We start from the raw sequence: 20,314 nt of genomic DNA on the forward strand, positions 1-20,314 counted from the left end.
GATTCTCAGGAGCGCTTTCAGTCAAGAAAGAGATCGCCCCTTCTTGCAAGAAACAGGCACCTGCCGGACCCCCTGCGAGGCAAGAAGGGGATTCAGGGACACAGAACGGCACAGCTGGAAGGGAACCCCAAAAGCCATCTAGTCCAGCCCTCTGCAATGCCAGAACCACAGCTCAAGAATCCCTCTTTGGCCTGATCCTGCCACAATGAGCCAACCCACGACCCCCCCCCGCCCCGTATCCTCCAGATATTGTTCTCAGGATCCCTTGCAATGCTTGCTGATGCCATCAAAATGCCCATCAGCTTTTAAGCATTTGCAATGCTACAGATGATGTTTCCGCTTCCTCCTTTGCAGTGACACAAGCAAAGTGCCGGGGGGGGGGGCAAGGAGGGGGCAGTCGAGGTGCCCCCAGTCGCCTGACTCACTGCCACAGAACCAGCCTCCTTCCTTCCTCTGAAGCAATGGTGCAACTGGACTAGAGCCCAGGGGGAGGAAAGGGGGAAGTTGAAGAGGGGTGGGGAGGGAGGCCTCCCAGCTGGTGGGGGAGGGGGGTAGACTGGAATTACGAAACCTTGCCTGGCACCTTGTGCCATAACAGTGGAACCTGCGGACGTTGAACGAAGCTAGGTCTTGGAGGACTCAGGGCAAATGAAACAAAACCCTTCACACAGTGCAGACTGTGGAACTCCCTTCCACCGGAAGCAGCAGTGGCCACCAGCTCAGATGGCTTTGAAAGAGGACTGGGCCAATTCATGGATCACATCCACCAACTGCTATACCAGCTGCACTGGCTCCCGGTGGAGTACTGGTTTTGACCTTCAAAGTCCTATGCGGCCTAGGACCCTCATACCTACGGGACCGCCTCTCCTGCTATGTCCCACGGAGGACCTTACAGTCTTCAAATAAAAACATCTTGGAGGTCCCGGGCCACAGGGAGGTTAGACTGGCCTCAACCAGAGCCAGGGCCTTTTCGGCCGTGGCCCCGATCTGGTGGAACGCTCTGTCACAAGAGACTAGGGCCCTGTAGGACGTGACATCTTTCCGCAGGGCCTGCAAGACAGAGCTATTCCACCAGGCCTTTGGCCAAGGCGCAGCTTGACCCCCTCCTTTGGTAATCCTCACAGAACTCTAGCCCAATGGTTACCATTAATCTGATTTGAATTGATTTTAGAATGAATTGATTTTAGAATGCTGCGTTACTTTTTATTGGTGTTAGCCGCTCTGAGCCCGGCTTCAGCTGGGGAGGGCGGGATATAAATAAAAAATTATTATTACAAATACAAGATGGGTGACACCTGGCTTGAGAGCAGTACATGTGAAAAGGATCTAGGAGTCTGGGTTGACCACAAACTTGACATGAGCCAACAGTGTGACGCGGCAGCTAAAAAAGCCAATGCAATTCTGGGCTGCATCAATAGGAGTATAGCATCTAGATCAAGGGAAGTAATAGTGCCACTGTATTCTGCTCTGGTCAGACCTCACCTGGAGTACTGTCTCCAGTTCTGGGCACCACAGTTCAAGAAGGACACTGACAAACTGGAACGTGTCCAGAGGAGGGCAACCAAAATGGTCAAAGGCCTGGAAATGATGCCTTATGAGGAACGGCTAAGGGAGCTGGGCATGTTTAGCCTGGAGAAGAGGAGGTTAAGGGGTGATATGATAGCCACGTTCAAATATAGAAAAGGATGTCACATAGAGAAGGGAGAAAGGTTGTTTTCTGCTGCTCCAGAGAAGCGGACCCGGGGCAATGGATCCAAACTACAAGAAAGAAGATTCCACCTAAACATTAGGAAGAACTTCCTGACAGTAAGAGCTGTTTGACAGTGGAATTTGCTGCCCAGGAGTGTGGTGGATTCTCCTTCTTTGGAGGTCTTTAAGCAGAGGCTTGACAACCAGATGTCAGGAGTGCTCTGATGGGGTTTCCTGCTTGGCAGGGGGTTGGACTCCATGGCCCTTGTGGTCTCTTCCAACTCTAGGATTCTATGATTCTATGAACTGCCAATCTTCTGATCGGCAAGTCCTAGGCTCTGTGGTTTAACCCACAGCGCTACCCTTCTAATCCCTCTTAAAAAGAATAAACACAAGAATCTGACTAATGTTAACATAAAAGTAGTGTACTCACAGATTCATTCAGGTTCACAGGCATATCCCTGAAGGCAGGCTTAGGTTACATAAGAACTAGAACTATTCCATAAAGAAGTCAGTCCCAAGTGACTACGACTAAGCAGCCACTTCTCCAAACACACAGCAACATCCAAAATGGAGAAGACACACTGGTCCGAACATGGAGGCCGTGGGCTCCTCCATGCTAGAACAACAGACCACACCCTCTTCAAGTCTGTCCCAGCTCAAGAGGAAACTGGAAGTCTTCTCCTGAGTTGGACAAAACATCCCCTGACACGTCCACTGTAGGAATGTTGTGCTTGACTGCAGTTTTGTACCCCACACTCCCTGCACCCCGTTGCGCCGCTCAAGCCTGTGTCTGCCTACTTGAAAAGCAGAACGGGCGCAACATGGGAGCGTGTCCCTGCCACAGATGAGCCTCCGTCTCCGGCGTTGTTTGTGACTTGTTCCTCCATAATTCGGACAATTGGCATGAATCAAGAGGCGCTCCTGGACCGACATATGCTAATGGCCTGCAATCAGTCAGCTGCCGAAAGGACTGGGCTTGGCTCTTTGAAGGTATCTGAATATTTTTTCCCCTGAAGCTTGAGAATCCCGACAACAGCCGGGAAAGGAAGGGGAGGACAAGGGGCTTGGTGCTTTCTTATGGGTTTCAAATTGTCTCTTTTCTTCTTGTCCTCCCCTGCAAAATGAAAGAGACATGTGCAGCCGCTGTTGTGCTATTCTGTTTGTTACTTCGGAAAAGGGGGAGAGACTTTTGATTTATGCTCAGCAAGGAACTTAAGAAGTATTTATTATGCCCTCCCCCCCCAACCGAGGCTGAATGGACTTTATTTAAATTTATTCCTGGACTGGAGTAGCAATGTGAATGGAGCAACACAGTGAAAAAGGAATGAACTGCTGCCGAACAGATCTGGCAAAGAGGCTGAATTTGAGAAAAAATATTGTGTGCTGAGGAAGAACTCCAGAGCGGAATTTTTATGGCAGAGACTGGAGATGCACTCTGTGAGTTATTTATGGCTGCAGCTCATACGCTAGTCTGTAAACAGCGGATGGAACAGAATGTGACTTTGTACCATCCAGGTAAACACTGCAAAGAACTGAATAATGGAAGATAGTACAGTGGTACCTCGGATTGAGTACTTAATTCGTTCCGGAGGTCCATTCTTAACCTGAAACTGTTCTTAACCTGAAGACCACTTTAGCTAATGGGGCCTCCCGCTGCTGCCGCGCCGCCGGAGCACGATTTCTGTTCTCATCCTGAAGCAAAGTTCTTAACCTGAAGCACTATTTCTGGGTTAGCGGCGTCTGTAACCTGAAGCGTATGCAACCTGAAGCATCTGTAACCTGAAGCATATATAACCCAAGGTACCACTGTAATGAACTCTCCCAGCACACCAGGTCTGGAACAACAATGTACATGAAGGAATACATGTGTGAAACGGATTACTTATTTTAAAGACGTAACGGAGGTGCTGTTTGTAAGGTGGAAAAAGCGGCCAGCTGGAAGAATGTCTAACGGCAAGTGAACGACGTCAACTGGACTCTAAATAAGAAATGATGCGGCGATGCGAGGAAACGATGATGATCCTATGCTTGGAACCGGAGCGGGAAACCAGATTTTAAGAAATTGTGTTAAATTAATTCAATTTGATTTGTAATAATTTGGAAAACTAATAAAAATCATTGAGGGGGGGTGGTGGATTGCATCCTCTTGTCCTTGAACATTTAAAGAAACTGTGATCCCCTTGCTCAACAGCGACCTTGTCTGTCAAACAGCAGGCAGTGAAGTGGAGACAAGGGCTAAGTCCTGTTTTGTGAATGGAAACAGTTTAATGAATGGAATAGCTTATTTGTGAATGGAACTCAAACCAAAAACCTCATGCACAGAGTGAACCGGAGTGGTTCTCTGAGCAACAGCAAGTGTCCTGGAATTTCGAAAGCCACCCCAGTAAAATAAATATCAGGCTTACTAGCTGCCCTGCTTTCTATATACCTGGCTGCAGTTTATTGCTTTCCTCCTGACCCACAAGTGGACCTTGCAGGACTGCAAGTCCCTCGAGTGAACCATGGGCTGCAGCGGCGACCCCTATTTTTCTTTAACCCTTGGCCATCAGGAGACAGCTATTATTAATAATAATAAAATATGTTTGATTCATTAATAAATGTATTTATTTGTTATTGTTAATTAAATTTATATAGAGCCCACTATGAAAAGACCTTGTAGGCACCTTGTGGTTATCCAAGAGATCGATTTCTGAGACATTTATTCACACACGCCGGCAGAAATGGGTCGGTCAAGAGAGCGACAATCATGGCTTTGTGACAGACGGAGAAGCTCTCTTGGCACAGGCTGGGAAAAACAACAACAGGAAAAGAATGAGTCAGATAAAATTGCTATACGGTAAATTGTTTTGATGATTTGGAGGTCTAATCTTAAATCAAGATAGATTTTGGTGTAGGGATGTGTAGAGATGCGAGGAGAGGATTGTAAATATCCCACAGTACGTCTGTTGCTGTATCTGGCATCGTCTCTCTCTCTTAACTCATGGATGTTGGAAAATCTTAAAAAGGCGAAATATTGTTAGAATTGGAGCTGTCGGAGATGCACAAGGGAAACTGCATTTTAATGATCAGGAACTCTGCAAAGTCAAGTTTTTATATTGTGGATTTTAAGATTATGGGTGGATGTTCTGTATAATTTTATTAATGCTCTTGCCGAATACAAATTTGACATGGCCTTTGGCTAGAACACTAAACCAGGGGTCAGAAACCTTTTTCAGCCGTGGGCTGGTCCACCGTCCCTCAGACCATGTGGTGGGCCAGACTATATTTTGAAAAAATAATAATGAACGAATTCAAGCCTGGCTGGCAGGGGAGCTCCCAGGGCTTGGACCGGGTGACCCAACACTAAGAGATCGTAGAATTGTAATGTTGGGATTGTAGGGATGGTGAATAGATGCTGAGAGAGCATTGGAGATTCTCCTTCCTTCCTTGCGAGTTCAGCAGAGAGCATCCCTTTGCAACTTAGAGAGGCACGTTTTAGGCCAGGGGTCAGCGAACCTTTTCAGCCGTGGGCCGGTCCACTGTCCCTCAGACCTTGTGGGGGGCCAGACTATATTTTGGAAAAAAAAAAATGAACAAATTCCTCCCCCCCCCCAATAATTTATTATTATTTCCTTTAAACATACAGTTGTAATACACATATATCACATAATTACCTTACCTCTGCTGAGCTTATGACTTCCCTCCACCCCTTCAACGAGTATCTTATATTTCCTTATATCGCATATTGTATTTACTGTATTTAACTTTATATCTGCCATATGTTGTAAGTGTTATTCCAGTCCTGCCAGTGTTTTTAAGGTTTTACAATTATCTTTTATGTACACCATAAGTTTACTCCAACTTCCTTGAAACTTCTGTTCATCCTGGTCTCAAATTCTTCCCGTCAATCTGGCTAGTTCTGTGTTACGCAGAATAATGAACAAATTCCTTTGCCCCACAAATAACACAGAGATGCATTTTAAATAAAAGGACACCTTCTACTCATGTAAAAACATGCTGATTCCCGGACCATCCACAGGCCGGATTGAGAAGGCGATTGGGCCTGTTATGTACTGAAGTTCTCACCCTGGGCCAGCAGGGGGATACTGTAGATAGTTATGCAAATGAAGGGTTGAAAGTGACGTTCAGTGATTGGATAGTTTTAGAAAGTTGCTACAGTAATGTTGTACTGGAGCTCTATATAAGCAGGCTGACTGAGCTCTTCAGTTCAGTTCTGTTTTGTCTCTTGTTACAGCTAAAATCTGGGTGCGGGGCTACACTGCCACCCAGCTCGTCGGACTAAGTGTCCGCGGGTCCCTGCGGAAGAAAATGAGCTCAGCCGGACAGGAGCAAAATGCGGAGATCCAAGGTTTATTGCGCAACAGGTTCAAGACGAGATTGAACAGCGAGAAAGGGGTGACATGAACTTTTGAAACTCCCTCCATGTCCCAGAATACAGTGCAAAATACATCCCAGTTACATCATGAATACATTAAGGAAAGGTTGGGTTACACAGATTACATCACGAATACATTAAGGAGAGGTTGGGTTACACCGGATTAACATAAGGAGGAGGGAGGGGGAATATGCAGAGCTGGAGATATGCGCAGATAAGCGCTTCCTGAGTGCCAGTGATGGGAAGACAATGGTCCATGTATGCATAATTTGTCACCTGGCATTGCCTGGAGGAAAGGTTTGGCAGAGTGATTTTGACAGGATTAGGGTCTCGACACCTTACTTGAGGGATTATGGAAGACAGGGGAGGGGTGATGGAGTCCTAGAGAAATTGAGCAAATTGGCACGTTGATTTTCTATGGATTTTATAGATTTTAGTCCCTTTTGACATTGACAATTGGGAATAAATGGATATATTGTAGCGAAGAAGGTGAAGAAGACATGCCCCCCCCTTCCGTAACACTCTGAATAAACAAGAGCTGTTTGAAGAATCGCTGTGTCGTCTGATATGTTCACCCACAACTTAACAGGGCTGGATCCAGCCCCTGGGCCTTAGGTTGCCTACCCCTGCACTAAACTTATGAACTGAATGTTGAAATACAATTCTCCTCACCCCCACCTCCCTCCACTCATCTTCCTCTGCCTCCCCTCTCCTCCCCAAGCCAACATCTGCTGCTGGGAGCTTTTTCCTTTGGCCATAGAATCACAGTTGTAGAGTTGGAAGGGACCCCCAAAGGACATCCAGTCTGGCCCCCTGCCTTACAGGAATCTCAGCTGAAGAATCCCTGACAGAGGGTCACCGACCTCTGCTTAAAAACCTCCAAGGAAGGTCCCGTGCCTTTGATGTTTCACTGAGCAACCTGAAGCCGTCAGGGCTGGCATCTCACAGCCTGGTGGCCCTCCAGATGTTTTGGGCTGCCGATCCTATCAGCGCTAACCAGCACATCTGTTACACTGTGGAACTCCCTGCTGCGGGAGGCAGTGATGCCAACTGTTAACAGAGAAATCCGAGGGCTCCCTTGGACAAAAAACAAGGACGCAAGCCAGGAAGACCAGAGCAAAACAGTCGGCTTGGTCTTGATTGAAGACTGTCGCGACAGGACTCCCACCTGCCACCAGGTGGAACAAGATGGAAGCCCCAAACAAAAGAGAACCCAAACTTTTATTAGCTGCTCATCCCCATGCTTCACCCCCCCCAAACTACATCACTCATGAAAGGGGAGGTCTGGTGGCCGTAATCTGAGCATCCTGGACCCTGCCCCATGGTTCCCCTTGCCCTCCACCAAACACCCATCAAGTGGAACAGAAGAGATATTCACATTTCCCTGTTTCCCAGCCAAGTTAATCCCACCCTTTTATCTTCATCTGGGTTTGTTATTTCTGGCATAGCTACCTGTCTGGCACTCAGGTATCAGGAGGCCAGGGATTATCCCTCAGGCAGAGGGGCTGCTGAGGAGCTGAGCTCACAGGTCTAGGTGAATTTCTGAAGTTTTCCCAGTGAGCCAGTACATAGAGACATTGATCAGTGAATTCTTACATTTGGTATCGTGCAGCAAAGGCCCTTTGAACAGATAGGAAGAAACTGTGATGAAGTGTTTTGTGGGGACAAGTCACAAAAGTGATTGTGCTGATTTTGATAGTGGGCTGCATGTGCAGGATATCTGTTGGAGGGGCAACACCCCCCTATACATAAATTCCTGCAACACCACCATCCTAGATGGCTTGGAAAGAGGAGAGGACAAACCAGACCAGGCTGAGCTCAAAGGCTGCCCCCCCCGCCCTCTCCTGGCTGGTCCTCAGGGGGCAGAAGGGCTGGCACAGAAATGCAGGAGGGGCTTCCCAACTGCCGCCTCTGGAGGGCCAGGTTGGAGGGAGAGACGGACCCTAGCGCAGTAACTGCCCCTCCCTCCCTGCCCCACAACAGCCCCCCTACCTTTTCTCCAGACAAGGAACACCAGCAGCCCCAGAGGGATGGCAGCTACGAGGGTTCCCCTAATCACCAGACCTACAAGGCCGAAGTTGAAGCTGGGGGGGTCTGGCAGTGGAGGACCTGGGGGGTAGGAAGAAAGCAAGACTTAGGCTGAGGCACAAGGCAGAGGCTGAGGACGGGTACACACTGCAGTGGCCTGGCACAAGGGCATTTCTTTCAAGGCTGTGGGGGCACCCACAGGAGCCCACAAGCCATTTCATGCACCCTGATCTGGGCGCCTGCCATTTGCAATTGCACCTCCTCAGCATTGGGGAGAGAGCGGCGCCTCGTTGAAACATAAAATTGCATGTTTGGAAGGGACCTTCAAGGTCATCCAGCCCAACCCCCTGCCATGCAGGAATCATAGCTGAAGACCCATTGACAGGTGGCCATCCAAGGAAAAGGCTCCAAGGAAGGAGAGGGCACCACCTTACGGGGAGGCCATTCCTCTGTGTTGTTGTTTTTTGTTTGTTTTTTGAGACCGTTCCTCTGTTGAACCAGCTCTTACCCTGATAAAATTCTTCCTGATGTTTAGTCAAAATCTCCTTTCTTGCAATGTGGATCTGTTGGTTCAGGTCCTGCCCTCTGGAGCAGCAGGGAGCAAGCTGGCTCCATCTTCTCTCTGGGAAGATGCATCTAATGTGTTTTCTGTGGTGTGGTATTTTTGCTATCTAGGGTGGTGGTGGTGGGGAGGCACTTGTGGGTCTACCTGCCTCGGGTGGTCACTTGGGGTCCTCCGCAGCCCTTTGGGCAGACCTCACTGCCCAGCACCAATGGCTCACCACATTGCTGATTTGTTTAAGAGCAATGAGCTGCTTTGTATTTTGCAGTGTTTATTATGTAACTAGGCTAAGGCTAAAAGGGACGCGGATGGCGCTGTGGGTTAAACCACAGAGCCTATGACTTGCCAATCAGAAGATTGGCGGTTCGAATCCCCGCGACAGGGTGAGCTCCCGTTGCTCGGTCCCTGCTCCTGCCAACCTAGCAGTTTGAAAGCATGTCAAAGTGCAAGTAGATAAAAAGGTATTGCTCCGGCGGGAAGGTAAATGGTGTTTCCGTGTGCTGCTGTGGTTCGCCAGAAGCGGCTTAGTCCTGCTGGCCACATGACCCGGAAGCTGTACACCGGCTCCCTCAGCCAATAAAGTGAGATGAGCGCCGCAACCCCAGAGTTGGCCACAACTGGACCTAATGGTCAGGGGTCCCTTTACTGTTACCTTTATACAATGAGTTAAAGAAAATCTTTAAATTTACCTTCCCCAAGAAACGGGAAGCATTTCTTCTAGGTATACTTGGGAATGAATTACCAAAGAAAATCCACAACCTATTTTTATATGCGACAAGGATAGAATATGCAAGAGAGTAGAAACCAAGAGAATACCTAGGGGTATATTTGCAAAAAAAAAGGACCTTGTTATGGCAAAAATCTGGGTGCGAGGCTGCTCTGCCACCCAGCTCATCGGACTCAGTCCGCGGGTCCCTGCGGAGGAAAATGAGCTCAGCCGGAGACAGGAGCAAACTGCAGAAGATCCAAGTTTATTGGCCAACAGGTTCAAGACGAGATTGAACCGTGAGAAAGGGGTGACATGAGTTTTTGAAAACTCCCTCCATGTCCCAGAATACAGTGCAAAACACGTCATGAATACATTAAAGAGAGGTTTGGTTACACAGATTACATCATGAATATATTAAAGGGAGGTTGGGTTACACAGATTAACATATGGAGGAGGGAGGGGGAATATGCAGAGCTACACTGGATTAACATAAGGAGGAGGGAGGGGGGAATATGCAGAGCTGGAGATATGCACAGATAAACACTTCCTGGGGATGAGAAAAGAATAGTCCCAAATATGCATAGTCTGGCACCTGACATTGCCTGGAGGAAAGGCTGATCAGAGCAATTTGAAAGGATTAAGGTCTTGACACCTTGCTGGAGTCCTAGAGTAATTGAGCAAACTGGCACGCTGATTTCCTATGAATCTTATAGATTTTAGTCCCTTTTGACATTGACAATTTGGAAATAAATTGATATATTGTAGCGAAGAAGAAGGTGAAGAAGACATGCCCCCCCCTTTCCGTAACAGTCCCCCATTCGGAGATAGATTTGCATTAAAGTTCTGTAAGAACTTGCAAATCCTTTCTCCGCACCCTAAATCTCGGTGAAGGTAGGGTAGGGGTGCCGTGTGAGTGGGAATAGGCCCTAGTGGAAAAGGAGGTGGGTTGAGCAGGGCAGCAAAGGAGGGAGCAACACGGATCAATACAATGTATGTTTATGTTATATAGGTATGCACTAAATAATAACTTTGTATCTATCGTACTAGATGTGTGGGTTTGTGCAAACCTGAAAGGGGACTTGCAAATCATGCCTCTTAAGGCCATTTGCAAGTATAGTAGTGCAGATAGCTGGATATAGAATATCGCATAAAGGACACCTGTTGTATTTTGTTCAATAGTGGTCTATGCTTTACATTTAGCAGGAAGGTCCACTACTGACTGAAAAAAAATGCAGTTTGCTTTGTCCCCCGCCATTTTTGTGTTCTCAGGTGTCAAGGTAGCTTTTCTGTGGTCTCACAGTAGTGGCAATCCCTGGTGAATCCACTTAGGGCTTTCATATTAACCATGTTGCCTGGCACTCACCACAGCTGCCACAGGTTTGGACACGTCCTGAGGGAAATATCCTTGCCTTGGCTTCCTATGGGGGTTTTATTATTGGTTTTGCAGTCATGGGAAGTTGCGCACTTGCACTTTAAGGACCAAAAGCTAATTGCAGCCTGGATACACATGCCCAATTCAAACTGAGTCCAATTTGAATTTATCTTTCCCCATGGTTCTCAACTCTTCAAACTAATCTGTTAAAAGAAAACCATTCTTAAAAGGGGCACTCGTCCAAATAAGTCAATTTAACTTATAAGGGATCATTCCTGCTAAATCAAGGCATATACACCTTCCTGAAGCTTCTCCTTGGTAAAGCGAGTTTTAACACATTTTAAAATGGGTAGGGAAGGTTGGCCGTGTGCCAGGTGGGACAGCGAAATGTGGTTATCTAAACATTGAACTACACAATAGCCTGATCCATTAGAAAGCATAAAATGTATGAAAATCCTCCATTGGGGTATAAGGAATAAGACAGTATACATTAAACATAAGACAATTACACACACACACACACAAAATCCTCCCTTTGTGGAAATAACACTGTCAAACACATTTCAACATTCTTACATAATAACACATAATACACAACAAACTAATTAAATATCAGTTGAATATAAAGGTCAAAAAATGTCCTTGCAATTCAACTCCTCCCCTCTTTGTCAGCCCCACTCCTCCGTCAGTCTATATACTTTGAAAGAGATAGCTGGGGGCATTTTGAAAACTGTTGTTGCAGGTCTTGTGATGGCGAAGAACTGAGTTGAGGGGTTGTTGCTGCTTTTTTCATCATTGCACATCTGTAGGAGTGATATCCTGTAAGGGGGCAGGGTTTTGGGGGGACTTAAAAGACAAAAGGAAGGATCAAAAGCCCCCTCCCCAAGTAAATCTCCTTGAGTTATCTTAGCACGTTAAGCATTTTACTTATTTTAATATTATTATCACATTTTCATATAATTACTGTTATTATCTGCTAAGTTTGTTTGCTTTCCTTCATTTAGGTTTTTTTTTTTTCATATTAAGTAAAAAAAAAATTACTCCACATGTAGAGAAAGAGAACTATAAACAATACAAGAAAGGCATCAGATTCAGAAAACATATTAAGTAAAAAAAAAAAAGTACTCCACATGTAGAGAAAGAGAACTATAAACAATACAAGAAAGGCATCAGATTCAGAAAAGAATTGTTATTAAATAATACAAAGATATTATCAAAACAACACAGATTACTACTGGACTAAAAAATGGAAAAACAATGGAAAAAGGCTTAATATTCAGCATGTGCTATCTGATAAGTAGAACTTGATGAAAATGACTTTCAACATGTGATGGACATGTCCCCAAAGTCACACACACAATGACCTATGAGGAACCAAAAATAAATAAATGCTAAGACACACAATTTTAAGAAACCTGAAGTAGCCTGTTTTGGCATTCTAACGTCCCAAATGAAAATAAAAGAGTGTTTCCACAAACACTGTTAGGTTGTGCTTCGCTTAATTTCGTAGACATCATGGAAAACTGATTAAATAAATGAAAAGAGATTATTTGTAACTTAAAGCGTCAAAGGCACGAAGAGATGGAAGTCACAAATACAGCAGGGATTCAGACATGTTTCACAGAACAGGAAAGAAAGTTGCTGTGGGAGAAAAGAAGGGACAAAAACCTTTGTTATTGGGGTTCACATATCCTGTTAAAAGGGAAAAATTATTTCATGTGAGAAGCCTGTCAGGAAATGCTGTTCCTAAAATGCACACAAAGGGAAAAATTATTTCATGTGAGAAGCCTGTCCGAAACTTGGCACACCTTTTGTCTTGCGAAGCCCCTGGAGCAAAGGACACATTAAGGGTGATTTCCCTCAGTGGCTCCAAGTTTTACATAAGGAAATTAGGATAAATTTCCCCCTTCAGCCAAAGCTCCTCTCACTCCCTACAGTTCCCCCCTCCTTCCTCTCTCTCTCTTTTTTAACTGATCTAGCCTTTGTGCATGTGCAGAGTTCATGTCTCAGCAAACCTTTTATACTATTGAAAATATTGCATCCTTTGGCTAAATTACCTTTTGAATAAGGGAAGGGAAGGGTATGGAGTAGATTTTAAAAATAGGATTAGATTTTAAAACAAAAAAGAGAAACTCAGTGATTCAAGTATTCACCAAAGCTAGCAATTTATTTACAGGATTGGTCAAGGCTGATTCTGCTTGATTATGAATTTGTATGTGCTTAAACGTCGAGTAGACTTTTAAGTCTGATTTTTGTTAATAATAGACAAAATGATAAACACTGTGATCACTCAAATGCCTGACCTCACCAGTTCTGCTTCAAAGCATCACGGCTTTCACCTCTTACCCTTAAAAAAAACAAAGAACAAATCTGGGCTGAATTTCAACTCATCACATGCTTGTAGACGCATGGCCCTCCACACAACCGCAAATTGGGAAAGTTGAAAGGGACCCTGGGGTCATCTAGTCCAACCCTAAAATACAGGGTTCATAGCAAGATTTGTACTACCAGAGAGAGACACACATACTTATGTACACAGGCACAACTGGGGAAGAGACCATAATCAATGCTCCTATCATGTACTAAGGAAGAGGAAAATAAAAGTACCCAACTTTATACAGAGCCCCTTTAGCAGATCTTGAAGCTAGTTTGAGTGAGAGTTTGAAATGATATTTAAAGGAAGATTGAAGTGAACAGTTTTCATAAGATAGGGAGAGGATCTCTTATCAAGCATAGTTAAAACAGCCCTAGACTTGATTTTAAGGGGAATACACAAGTGTTGCCCCCCTCCCCTCTTTGCAGTTTCCTTTAAAGGAAGCTTACTTGGGAGTAAATTTACCTGGCACAGAAGTAAGAAGGGAGAAAACAACTGAGGGAGGCAGAGTGAAACAAAGGGGGGGGGGCATTTTCTAACAAAAGAGGCCAGGAAGTCTTATAGAGACTGATATCAGGAGCCTTACAATAACTCTTCTGTCCAACCAAATCAAAGTTAAAACTGGACTCACATATTTTCTTAGAATGAACACCATACTTTCATAGGCATATGCTTAATGAAATACATGCACTGCATTTTAGCTTGAGAGAGCAGTTGGCTCAACTAGGCTTTTGCAGCAGAAACATTTGGTTAGCTTCACCTTCCAAAATAGACTGGAACACAGGTGTACTCACAAACTCAAAAGTTACAACAAAACACCATTTACCATTAGACTTAAACCACCCTCCTCACTTAACTAGAGGAAGGAGGTGGGGTAATCCTCCTTCCAGAACACAAGTAGCACATATACAGGATTTTACCACTTGGGAGGAAAACTCTCTTTTGGAGCCTCTCTCAAATAACAAACATTTGCACACTCCATTCTCCATTTTTTTGTTTTGTTTTAAGATTGAACTCTCTTTTGGAGCCTCTCTCAAATAACAAACATTTGCACACTCCATTCTCCATTTTTTTTTTGTTTTAAGATTGATAAGGCCCAACATGGCTTCCTTAGATTTAAAATTTTGAAGCAAGCTTGCAGTTTAAACTATGCACACTTAAGAAAGGCAGTCTGCCAGAGACAGAAGGAACAGACAACACACATAACAGACAACATGTAAACATACATATGCTCATATATGTATTAACAGACAACACACATAACAGACAACATGTAAACATATATATTCTCATCCTTTAGTTGGTTATTGCAAGGAGTTGGGCCGCTTCCTTTAGCTTCATTAAGTGAAATTAGTAGGAAGGTCCCACATGGTTTTAAGAGCCTCCTTGCCTCTTCAAACACCACCAGTTAACCAAACTGGCAGGGCTCACAATGCTTAGTTGACTGGGTACCCCTTTATATATGCATGCGTTGTTGTTGTTGCTTTTTGTTGTTGTTTTCTTTTTTGGGGGGATAGAGAAGGGAGAAAGAGAGGGGTTGATTAGGATTTGGGTAACTTGTACAGGGGCTATAGTAAAGAGGGGTCTTTCGTCGCTTGGCGACTTCCTTAGTGGGTTTTTAAAGAGCTCTAGCTATCCGGTTCCTTATATTTCCTTCCTATTTCCTTAGTCAATAACCTGGGGTCCTTTTCCACTCTGCCGATCCTGCCCAATTCCTCATGGGCTATCCCTCCTGGCAACCTCCTACCTATCGCCACAAACTCAGGAAAAGGGGCCCTACTGAACGCCCGCGCCGTGCGGTGCCAGATCGGGTGATCCCTGGATAGAGTTTCGAACCGAAAATCCCCCTTCTGGGATTGGATAGAAAGCCAGACCCCTTCCTGCCCCCTAGAAAGGACGCTCGGGAAGTTCGGAAGAAGAACTCCAACCCCTTGCTTTCAACTGGGACGTCCGTTGCGGAGAGTCGGCTGTTTTTCAAGTCAGGTCTCTCCGTCTTACTTTCGGACTCTCAGTTGGTGCAGCTGACTGGAGGGTTTGAGAGGAGAAAGAGATAGAGCTCAGAACCCCCTTTTTGGGTCGAGCAGCAGTCCACGGTCTCTCTCACCAATTGGACCAAGAGACAGGCGAGAAGGAGCGATAGAGAGGAGGGCAGAGAATTCAGTTGCCAGGAGATTTCCACCCCTTTCCCACCAGTGCACTGGATTTTCCTTTTCCTCACTCATACTCACACGTCTTCTATGATGATCCCAGGATGAATAAGCCGGCTGGATCCCTCTTTGCTCCCCGGCTGAACTCCTGGGGCTTTCGATTACCGCCCGGAAGATGGCCGGGGGTCCAAAGGATCTTCCCAGGCAAAATGGCCTGGTGCCGGCTGAAGATTTCGGGGCCCCCGGTCAGCAACGCGGGAGAACCGCATGCCCCACGTTGGGCAGCCAACTGTTATGGCAAAAATCTGGGTGCGAGGCTGCTCTGCCACCCAGTTCGTCGGACTAAGTCCGCGGGTCCCTGCGGAGGAAAATGAGCTCAGCCGGAGACAGGAGCAAACTGCAGAAGATCCAAGTTTATTGGCCAACAGGTTCAAGACGAGATTGAACCGTGAGAAAGGGGTGACATGAGTTTTTGAAAACTCCCTCCATGTCCCAGAATACAGTGCAAAACACGTCATGAATACATTAAAGAGAGGTTTGGTTACACAGATTACATCATGAATATATTAAAGGGAGGTTGGGTTACACAGATTAACATATGGAGGAGGGAGGGGGAATATGCAGAGCTACACTGGATTAACATAAGGAGGAGGGAGGGGGGAATATGCAGAGCTGGAGATATGCACAGATAAACACTTCCTGGGGATGAGAAAAGAATAGTCCCAAATATGCATAGTCTGGCACCTGACATTGCCTGGAGGAAAGGCTGATCAGAGCAATTTGAAAGGATTAAGGTCTTGACACCTTGCTGGAGTCCTAGAGTAATTGAGCAAACTGGCACGCTGATTTCCTATGAATCTTATAGATTTTAGTCCCTTTTGACATTGACAATTTGGAAATAAATTGATATATTGTAGCGAAGAAGAAGGTGAAGAAGACATGCCCCCCCCTTTCCGTAACAACCTCAAATATAAATTCCCTGTAGGGGGTACTTTGTGACCAACAGTTGTTACTATGAAAGATACGGGAGTGTGGAAAATAGGGCAAAGGAATAATGAATGTATTTGCAGCTAAGCAAGATGTAAAAAGAACAGTCATGGAACGCTGGGTGGGAAGTCAAACAGTGTTACCAAAAAGGACCAATGCAGCAGCAAACAAATGCTTTAGCAGCTTCGTCAGCTGCTGGTGGCTGGAAAGCCAGACAGGATGTTTATGACTGTTGCCATGGGAGAAAGAGGCAGTCCATTCTGTACTGAGCACCATTTGTTAGCTCATTGTGTGTCATATGACCCGTACTGGAAGTACGTGGGTGGAGATTATTCTCTCTGCTGTTGATGTAAAGAGAGTGCAGACATGTTTCTCTGTACTGCTGTAAGAGACAGAAATAAAGGCATGTAGATACATTTCTGTCTGTTTCTTTCCCCTCCCTGGGGATACCAAAGGGGAGAGAGAAGGAACGGTGTGTTCTTCTCACATAACTGGGAAGGATCGCTGATAACAGACCTCGCTTGTTTTCCTGCCGGGAGTCGCAGGGGGAGGTCTACAAGGAATTCAGCCGGTGCCTATGGCGTGGCAGATTCCTCTGACCGAGGCAGAATTCCAACAAACAGAACTATTGTATAAGAAGGGGATGAAAGTGGAATTGTAAAACTCAAAAATAAGCATCATTTTTAAAAATGTGCCAGCTCACCTGTGACCGTGAGGTTTGTCCCCTCGATGTTTCGCCAATACTTCACACCTTCATGAAGTGTCTGTACGGAGACGCCACAGAAATATAGATTGGAGTCCGACTCCTGCAGATTCTCAATCTGGATTGACCCATCAAGCCCCTTTGACAGGTCCCCGACCAGAGACACCCGCCCTGTGTAGTTCTGGTGGGTGTCCCAGTGGGTGGGGTTGTGGGTGTAGTTGAAGAGGAACTCTCCATGAATGTTTCCTAAGCGCCAATACACCTGGGCCGTCTCTTTAGCCTCCCAGGTGTAGTTGAAGGTGCAGGGCAGGTGATGGACTCCCTTGGCCTGGTGGTGAGATGGCAAGGTTGCCAGATGTGGTATTTCTGGTAGCAAGTGGTACAATCTGCCAAGGAAGCAGAACGGAGAGAGAGAGAAAGAAAAACAGAAGAAAAGACTGGTTATTTTAGTACTGGGGTTAACGGATAAATGGAAATTTTTCTGGAGGCATAAATCCAAGTTTGGGAGAAAGCGCTTTTGGTGATAGAGCCACAACAGAGATTGAAAATCACAAAACAGGCAATATACCCTGTTTTACCTTTAAAATATCTCCTTTTAAGTCACTTCCAAAAGTTTCCCACCTCCCATGGCATAAAAGAGACCGCATGATTGGTAAGTTAAAATGGTTTACTTACAAAGTATTTCATGTGCTTTTCCATACAGCAGCAAGAGTACACAGAGAGTATAACTTAGTTTCAAAAAGGGTAACAGTTTCAAACATTATTTGTATTAAAACACAGTGATGGCTTGATAACTCCACAAGGTCTACAGGGCGGGAGCCACCACCGAGAATCCCCTCTGACTGATTCCCTGTAACCTCACTTCTCGCAGTGAGGGAACCGCCAGAAGGCCGTCGGAGCTGGACCTCAGTGTCCGGGCAGAACGATGGGGGTGGAGATGCTCCTTCAGGTCTACTGGGCCTTTGAGGCCGTTTAGGGCTTTCAAAGTCAGCACCAACACTTGGAATTGTGCTCGGAAACGTACTGGGAACCATGAAGATCTTTCAGGTCTCCCAGTCCTGTTATGTGGTCTCCCAGTCACCAGTCTGGCTGCCGCATTCTGGATTAATTGCAGTTTCCGGGTCCCCTTCAAAGGTAGCCCCACGTAGAGCGCATTGCAGTAGTCCAAGCAGGAGATAACCAGAGCATGCACCACTCTGGCCAGACAGTCCGTGGGCAGATAGGGTCTCATCCTGCGTCCCAGATGGAGCTGGTAAACAGCAGCCCTGGACACAGAATGGACCTGCGCCTCCATGGACAGCGGTGAGTCCAGAATGACTCCCAGGCTGCGCACCTGGTCTTTCAGGGACACAGGGAATCCCCCACACCTGCCCAAGCACTACCCCCAAGAACAGTACTTCTGTCTTGTCAGGATTCAACCTCAATCTGTTAGCCGCCATCCATCCTTCAGCCAACTCCAGACACTCACACAGGACCATCACCGCCTTCACTGGTTCTGATTTGAAAGAGAGGTAGAGCTGGGTATCATCCGCATATGGATGAACACCCAGCCCAAACCCCACCCCCACCCCAGATGATCCCTCCCAGCGGCTGCATGTGGATGTTGAAAAGCATGGGGGAGAGGACGGAACCCTGAGGCACCCCACAAGTGAGAGCCCAAGGGTCCGAACACTCATCCCCCAACACCACTTTTTGGTTGGCCCCTGGGGGGAAGAGGATGCTGGGCCAGGTGGCCCTCCACTGGCCTAATCCAGCCGGGCTGCTTTCTGGTCCTAGGAGGAAGGTCCTGGTCCCCCTCTGCCCTGGGGGGTGAGAGTGCCCTGGGGGGTTTCGGTGCCCCCTTCCAACCTTGCATTCCTCCGATCCTCTTCAAAGGGTCGGGTTCCAAGCGCTTGCATCTCTGAAACGCCCCATTGCTCTCGCCAGCTGCCTCCCCGTGCGGCGTTCTGGATGAGTCCGTACTCCCTGTTGTGGATAAATAAGAATAAGAATAATTCAAGAGGTGAAGCCACGGGTTCGAGTCCTGCCCTCCAGGAGCAGGAGAAAAGAAGGCTGCTCCCTCTTCCATGGGGAGATCTTGGGAGATGGCCAATAGCTCAGTCTCCTCTTTCCCAGACCCAAAAAGGCAGAAGTTTGTGGGTTTCTGCTTTGAAAAGGAAGTAGCAAAAGCTCTTGGTGGTTTTAGGGAGAAGGAAATGTCATCACACGTCAGCGGGGGCGGCTCTGAGGGACACAACCGCAAGTGTCCTGTGACGGCAAATCAGGGGACTAATTTATCATTCAAGAACATAGACCAAGAGCCCTGCAGGCGTAGACCAGGGGCCCATGTGGTCCAGCCTCCTCTCCTCACAGGGACCAAGCCAGGCAGAGGCAAACCCAGCCCTCCAGATGTTTGGGGACTACAATTCCCATCATCCCTGGCCACTGGTCCTGTTAGCTAGGGATGATGGGAGTTGTAGTCCCAAAACATCCAGAGGGCTGAGTTTGGAGGTGCCTGTGAGGACAGGAGGCTGGCCTAGATGGGCCCCTGGTCTGAGCCTGCAGGGCTCTTGGGATTTGGGTGGAGCCCAAATTCACCTTTCTTTAAGGGTCAAAATGGCGTTGGAATGAGGAGAGGAGGTTAAAGTATGGATTTTCTATGAATTTTAAAGATGTGGCCGCCCCCATGTCATTTCCGTAACACCATCTTTTTATTATTTATACCCCACCCATCACTGACGGGGTTGCATTATGGAACCTCCAGGGCTGGAGGAAGTCTACCTAGCTTCCTAGGTTCTGAGGGGGATTTGGCCACCGTGAGAACAGGATTCTGGACTAGGCGGATGTCTTTGGCCTGATCCAGGAGGGCTCTCCTTCCGTTCCCCACCAGAGCGTCCTTCCTTCCTTCCTTCCTTCCTTCCTTCCTTCCTTCCTTCCTTCCTTCCTTCCTTCCTTCCTTCCTCTGCCTCGCCCTTTCACTCACCTCCACCCAGGACCATCAGGAGCAGCAGCAGCCCCTGGCGGATCATATCTTCTGCTGCTGGGGGGACTCTGGTGGCTTCAGGGATCAGAGCAAAGCCCGGCTGCAGCCACAAAAACCACACAAGTCCAGGAAGCCTCTCTCCCCTGAGGGCTGGAGATTCGGGTGGAAGATTGAGCAATGGCGAAGCACATACAGCCACAGAAAGGAGGAGGAAGTGAGGCGTCGGTCGTGTGAAAATTGTGCTGGCCTCTGAGCACAGGCACACTGAGAACCCCCACCCCACCCCAGCCATGGAAGAGGTGTCACCGGAAATCACCCCCCCCACACATTTATCACGTATATTACACAAGCACCACACTCACACGTACATGCATCTCCCCTCCCCAGCCCTGGAGATGTCCCT

General features: G+C 46.8%; 1 protein-coding gene across 2 annotated transcripts in view; it reads right to left on the reverse strand.

Moving 5' to 3' along the window:
• Nucleotides 1-20,095, reverse strand: part of LOC309355771 (paired immunoglobulin-like type 2 receptor alpha) — a 36,653-nt gene extending 16,558 nt beyond the window's left edge. The window contains exons 1-3 of one of the 2 annotated variants that reach the window (XM_081886894.1): nucleotides 19,912-20,052; nucleotides 18,798-18,914; nucleotides 16,950-17,335 (exon numbers count right to left, since the gene is read on the reverse strand). In XM_081886894.1, coding sequence (XP_081743020.1) covers nucleotides 16,950-17,335; nucleotides 18,798-18,847 — 436 coding nt within the window. In that variant the 5' untranslated portion in view covers nucleotides 18,848-18,914; nucleotides 19,912-20,052. Of the gene's footprint in view, nucleotides 1-16,949; nucleotides 17,336-18,797; nucleotides 18,915-19,911 lie in introns of both variants that reach the window. The other variant, XM_081886896.1, reaches the window with a different exon arrangement.
• Between the last annotated feature and the right edge of the window lie 219 nt (nucleotides 20,096-20,314).

This window comes from Podarcis melisellensis (genome assembly GCF_964234715.1).
Source record: "Podarcis melisellensis genome assembly, chromosome: 13".
NCBI lineage: Eukaryota > Metazoa > Chordata > Lepidosauria > Squamata > Lacertidae > Podarcis > Podarcis melisellensis.